General features: G+C 45.0%; 1 protein-coding gene across 1 annotated transcript; it reads left to right on the top strand.

Annotated features, from left to right (window-relative positions):
* The first annotated feature begins 239 nt into the window (after window positions 1–239).
* On the top strand, window positions 240–2155 carry LOC126502192 (coiled-coil domain-containing protein 121-like). The gene has a single exon (XM_050143041.1). The coding sequence runs from the start codon at window positions 330–332 to the stop codon at window positions 1290–1292; it is 963 nt and encodes a 320-aa protein (XP_049998998.1). The 5' UTR covers window positions 240–329; the 3' UTR covers window positions 1293–2155.
* The last annotated feature ends 4193 nt before the right edge of the window (window positions 2156–6348 follow it).

Genomic DNA, 6348 nt, shown 5'->3' with positions numbered 1-6348 from the left:
GATATGAGAGGGAGGAGCGGTGGTCCCCAGGAGGGCAATGCCAGAGGGGCTCTCAGTACATAGTTGGCCAGCTTGGAGCCAGGAGCTCTGGCCTCCTAATGAATCCCCAGAGATCAAGGCCAGCCCTGGACAGCCTCCAACGCTGGCTGCTCCAAGTGAGCCTTGCAACTTCCTGGCAGGCTGGGTGTGTAGCCTGGTCGCCTTGACCACCGAGGGAGAAACCTTGGGAACGTCTGCTTAGGACGCTGTGCCGCTGGGTCCTGGAGTGATACCTACCACCTGGGCTTGCTCCCTTGCCTTTACCCTCCCTGACCTGGGGATTCCGGAGCATGCTTGCCCAGAGCCCTCAAAGTAGCCCTCTGCTCACAGCACACCTTACTGTTTTAACTACATTTCTCAAGCCGAAGTTGCTAACGAGGTTGGAGAAACGGGTGAAAAGGAAGACAGTGGTGGCGCTGAAGGAGCTGAGCCAGCAAACCCATGAAACTAAATGCCGACGGGAAAGGCTGCTGGAGGACAGCAGGCAGCTACTGGAGGAGAAATACCGTGTGCAGGCCGAAAACCAGCTTTTCCTGGAATACCTGTGTAAGAACAAGGAGCAGTGTGAAAAGAAGCAGGAGGCCCTGCGGAAGCAGTATGCTCAAGAATGTGGCGAAATAGAACAAAGGAGACAGGAACTGGCGTCCAGATATGCCCAGAGAAACTCAGCCCTTCAAGCCCAGCTCCTGCAGGGCAAAAAGACCCAGCAGGATTTACAGCAGCAGCTGCAGGCACTGAAGATTGTTTACACCATAAAGGAGTGGCAGGACAGGAAGATACAGACCTTGGAGAAGGAGAAAGAGAAAATCCGAGGTGAGACAGCGGCCAAGGACCGGGAAGCACACATCCAATTTCTGCGGGAAAAGGCCCGGATGGAGAAGGAGCTGGAAGAGTTGCGCTTGATGGAACTGGGACAGAGCAGCACCAAGGGGCCTAGGAGGGAGTACAGGGCCTTGGCGCTGGCCTGCAAGCAGGCTCATTTCGAGTTCTGTGACAGCCTCCACAGAGAGAACCAGCAGCTACGGAAGGAGCTTCAGCAGCTGAGTCAGGAGTACCGCAAGGTGGAGGCTGTGAGAATCCGTTTAGAGAGAAGGCAGCAGCTGGTGAAGGAGGAGCAGTGGTATCTAGAGGCCTTGATCAGAGGGCGACAGCGGCTGCAGGCAGGACGTGAGCGCCATCGTGGTCATAATCCGTGCCTCAAGGAAGAGCATGCTTCAAAGACCATGCTGAGCCCCAAATCAAGAACAAATTAAAAGTAACAGCTACCATAACTGACTAAGGAATCTGAGCACTGGAGGTAATCTATAATCAAAGCATCCATCATGGAGAATGGAATTGCGCTTTCATGATGGGCAGTTGTCGCAATATCCGGTTGTGCTCCTAGTCTGAGGTCCACATCCAGGCCCTCTGCCCCCTGGGCTGTTGTGGGTTCCAAAGATTTAGAACATTTGGAAAACTTTTTTTAAAAATTGTTTTTGTTTGTTTGTTTTCTTGTTTGTTTGTTTGTTTGTTTTGAGACAGGGTCTCTTTGTAGCTTTGGAGCCTTCCTGAAACTTGCTCTGTAGACCAGGCTGGCCTCGAACTCACAGAGATCTTCTTGCCTCCCGAGTGCTAGGATTAAGGGCGTGTGCCAACAACACCTGGCTTGGAAGACTTTTTAAAGAGTTGTGCCACACATTTTTATAGCAGCATTTGAAATTCTCAGATTGCTCATTGGCAACATGTATTTTAGTTCAACCACACTTATTTTTTTTTCTTAATATGTACTTTTTAGTCACAAAGTGAGATATATAATTCATATGTTCTATGTATTTTTTTCCCATTTGAAACAGCTAGGAGTCATATTTTAAACTGTAGGGCTTTGCTGTTTGTTGAGAGGGTTGTATCCTTGCATTTGTTGAACTGTGGTCCAGGAGAATGGTCACGTATTTTGTTTGGCAAGGCTCCTGCATGGAAAAATGTGGTTGGCTTTATGGTTCTCAGAAATTATTGGTAATGAAAATTTTTAAAGTAACTTTCTAGAGTTTTCAGCTTTATTGATATGTAAGTGGATTTGTTTAAAATCGGATTAAAAGGGGACTTCACTTTTCAATGTGTCTTATCATTTAACATTGCTGATGAAATGTGTGCTTTTCCATTAGACAGTAAAAACAAAACCTACTCTTGATAATTTCTCCCCCCCCCAGCTTTAAAAATGCAGTATTTCTACGTCTATGTGGTATTTCTATAGAGTATTCATTATGTCTCATCGTATTATTATCACCCGTCGATGAGGTGATAGAACATTTTCGTGATGAGATGAAATGGGGAAATGACGTAAGCAGCATGGCCCAGAGTTAGGTCACTACATCATGGTAGAAAAAAGGCTATGTAAAAGTAAAACCAAAAGTTTGCTTTTGAGTTGAGAGAGGGTGGTTTCAGGTGAATGGTAACGGGAACTGCCCCCCCCCCCCTTGCAGCAGCGAGGGGGAGAATGGAAATGGTCTCCCAGCAGCTGTGTAAGAGAAGCACAAGGATGCAGTGAGATAACGGTTCAATTGTTCTGCCTAACGAGATGACAGAAATTACTAGATGACAGGAAGCTAAGCGGTATGGTGGGAGACTAGAACTTACAGAGACCATTCTTCCTTGTCTACCATGACTTAATTTAAATCTGTTTGTTAAGAATTTTTGTTGTTTTGTTTTCTAAGCTCTAGGGTAAACAGGAAGAGAGAGTTATTTAAAAAAAAGAGGGAAAAAAGAGAAAAATAAAAAAATAACAAAAAAAGAAGAAAAAGAAAAAAAAGAAAGTAAAAAAACAAAGAGGGAAGGCAACGTTGTAGCAATCACTGAGCAAGGCAGAGAGGATGGCGGTGAGGGGGACATCAGTGGGCAGGAACACTGTCCATTTTCCTAAGATGCCATCATGCCATCATTGTCCGTGGTGCCAGTGGCCCCTGCCCTGGGGGTGTTTGTTGGAGAACAGATGCGGAAGAGTGGAGCCCACAGTGCTGACAGGAGCAGTCCCGTCAGACTAAATACATTCCTTGAGCAATTTCCCTGATGAGACAATGTATACCATTCTCAAAGCAACATTTTACAGAAACTCAAAATCAAAACCAGATGCCCACTCTGTGTTGTCAAACACTTCTCAGCTAGAAATTACTCAGGCAGAATTACTACTGGGATATTCAAGAGGGAAGGAGAGTAATGCTTTACTGTTGTGTGGAATCTCTGGTACTGTAACAAATAACCGAGACAAGCAATTTAGGAAGAGAAAAGGGCTGATGTGGCTCACGGTTTTGGAGGCTGTAATCTGTAATACCCTAGTCCCATTGCTTTTCAGCCTGTGGCAAAGCTTGCATCATGGAGGAAGCACGAGGCACAAGAAATGTACTCTGAAGACTGAGACAGGATAAGGAAGAAGCTGAGGTCCCTCTGTCCCCTGCAAGCCTCCCCTTCTCCCAGTGACATCTTTCAAAGGTCCCTTGCTTCTCTTAGGTCTATGGTCTAGAGACCAAGGCTTCAATATATGGCATGCGTGGTCACTGGTTATGTCACTTGATGTCTGCCACTTTCTCAGTGCCAACTAAGGAAGCCCTGCCTGAGGCACCGGTGAGGGATAGATAACTGGCCTCTGCCCATCCAACCTCCACACCCAGAAATTTCACCCTGCCTGTGATTAGAAAGAATTTTGTGCAAGTTTTCTGTTTCAGTTTCCTCAGGGAAACTTTCACACCCTCTGCCTTCAGTGCCTAGAGGAAGATGCTAGACCACCCTGGGAGACACACCCTTCTTCCCTGCAGGGAGGCAGAGCCTGGTGATAAAGCAGAACCAGAAGCCAAGCACAGAGACTGACTTAAAGGGATGCTGGGCTCTCAGCCAGTGACAAAGCCTGTGAGGGACCAGTCAGTCTATTTTCTGGCTCTGACATGCCACAGATTAACTCCACAGTCAGAGTCCCCATAGGAATTGTCCTGTTGCTTTATTTTGGTCAGGTGCCACGCCAGAGGGCAAGAAGTCCGGGAGAGTGACTGTTGGGGTGTCAGGGCTTCTGAGCTGACACTTGGGTATCCCTCTGAATTGAGAGGTTTCAGAAGATAGATTTATGAAAATGTAATAAATCAAATGTCCATCAAGACACCATGTAGCCACTTATGGTTTTTCTTACCCTCAGCTCTAGCTCTTCTGCCATGTTCTTTTGAGAATAAAAAGGGAAAGAAATAAAAATTAAAATTTAATTTGCATATTAAATTCTGCAGTTCAAAACTTGGAGGAAACCCCACACACCAGGGGACTCCATGAATGAACTCTAGTTATTTTCAGGAAATCTTACCATTCTGAAAGTTAGGGCTCAAGGCCAGGAGATGCAGAGTTCACCCTTCCACCATTGGGTTCCTAGAATCTGGAAGAGGGATAGTTCACGTTTAAAGTCAAATAGAATCAGTGTGGTGGTTGGAAAGAAAATGTCCTGCCAAAGGGAGTGGCACTACTTGGAGGTGTGACTTTGTTGGAGTAGGGATGGCCTTGTTGGAGGAAGTGTGTCACTGTGGAGGTGGGTGTTGAGGTCTCATATATACTGAAAATACTGTCCAGTGTTTCAGACTACTTCCTGTTGCCTACAAGATGTAGGACTCTTAGCTACTTCTCCAGCACTTTGTCCGCCTACATGCTGCTGTGTCCCCCCATGATGATAATGGACTGAGCCTCTGAACTGTGAGCCACCCCAATTAAATGTTTTCCTTTATAAGAGTTGCCAAGGTTGTGGTGTCTCCTCGCAGCAATAGAAACCCTATCAAAGAGCACGCGGGGTACACGTTTTGGTCCTTTCCCTCTAAATCTCATATCATTTACTTAATATTTCCCAGCCTCTAGTCTCTCATTTGCAAAATAATAAAATTGCTCAAAGTTAAATAGGATAATGCATGTAAAGTAGCAGGCAAATTATTGTTTAATAGATGTTCCCGGTCCTCCCTCTATGGAGTTAAGATAAATAAGATTCCTATTTGTGCAATAAGCTAGCTTGCATATATTGGTATAATCTTACATATTAACAACTATTTTATGCAAGCCTTCTAAATACTGCTATGAAAAAGCACCTATAATAATTTTTAATAAGAATCTTAAATGAAATTATTTTGTTACAAAGAGCTTTTGTTTTAAATGGATAGCATAAAAGCTGCCAAATAGGATTTTATTAGGGCTAAGTAACTGATAGCATTTGATTTCTGAGCTTGAAGAGATAGAGGTAAATTGGTTTTTGTAAGACCATGGGCCTGTCATTAGGTTAAGTGTTTGATGTTAAATTTTTACCATGCTATTTTACCAATATGGAAATAAGAGGCTAGGGGATATTAAAATATGCCACCCCATAGTAGATGTCCATTAAACGTGAAAGTACACTCAAACTACATCCATAAACTTCTCTTTTTTGCCTTGGTTGTGGATGTCATGCAAAACACAATGGGTGTGACAATGCACAATAGGTAAGCAAGTGGCCTTGGTTGGGTGGCCTGTCCCCATTTCACAGACCTTACCAGTAAGGAGAACGTGGGCTCCGAGGAGTCAAAGGCTGCTACAATACAACAGTGTGTGTAATCTGTATGGCATCTGATCCTCTGTGGGAAGTCCTTCTATATGTGGGTTGCTTTTATTGGTTAGTGAATAAAGCTGTTTGGGCCAGTGGCTTAACAGAGTAGAGTAGGGTGGGAATTCCAAGCAGAGATAGAGGAGAAAGAAGGCAGAGTCAGAGAGAAGCCATGCCATGTAGCCACCGCCGGAGACAGAGGCTTCCACCCGAGCCTGCCAGAACTTTGCCTGTAGGCCATGACCTCATGGTGATGCACAGATTAATGGAGATGGGTTAGTTTAGGATAGAACAGCTAGCTAACAATACACTTAAGCTACTGGCCAAACAGTATTGCAAATAATATAGTTTCTGAGTGATTATTTGGGGCCTAAGTGGCCAGGAATGAATGAGCAGCCTCTGCCAACAATCCTCTTATTCTCCCAGGCCCATGGTGGAGAAGAGGTAACAGAGGGGAACAACAAAGGGAGACACCACGCAGCATGGATATAACCACTCTGATATGTTTGTTGTAAGGGCACCTCTGGGAACTTGCCATCCTCCCTCCAAGAGAGTATAGTCATCATCACTCGGAAAGGCAAAGAAGTCTTCCTAAGCAGAGGGAAATCTGGCTTTCTCCTGTCCTGCCTGGCTTGAACATAAATGGATTTAAGTAAACTAGCCATCAAGACCCATATGTGAATAAAAACTGAGAGACCCAGAGACTGTCTTGATTCCCAAACCATAATGAGATGGTAATACAC

Source organism: Alexandromys fortis, unplaced genomic scaffold, assembly GCF_014885135.2.
Source record: "Alexandromys fortis isolate MF-2015 unplaced genomic scaffold, M_Fortis_MF-2015_v1.1 scaffold_51, whole genome shotgun sequence".
In the NCBI taxonomy this organism is placed as follows: Eukaryota; Metazoa; Chordata; class Mammalia; order Rodentia; family Cricetidae; genus Alexandromys; species Alexandromys fortis.
Note: the sequence above shows the minus strand (reverse complement) of the source record. Positions and strands in the feature narration are given on the sequence as shown.

Excerpts from the sequence above, each read along its gene's own strand:
- LOC126502192 (XM_050143041.1), top strand. The coding sequence starts at position 330 with ATGCTTGCCCAGAGCCCTCAAAGTAGCCCTCTGCTCACAGCACACCTT.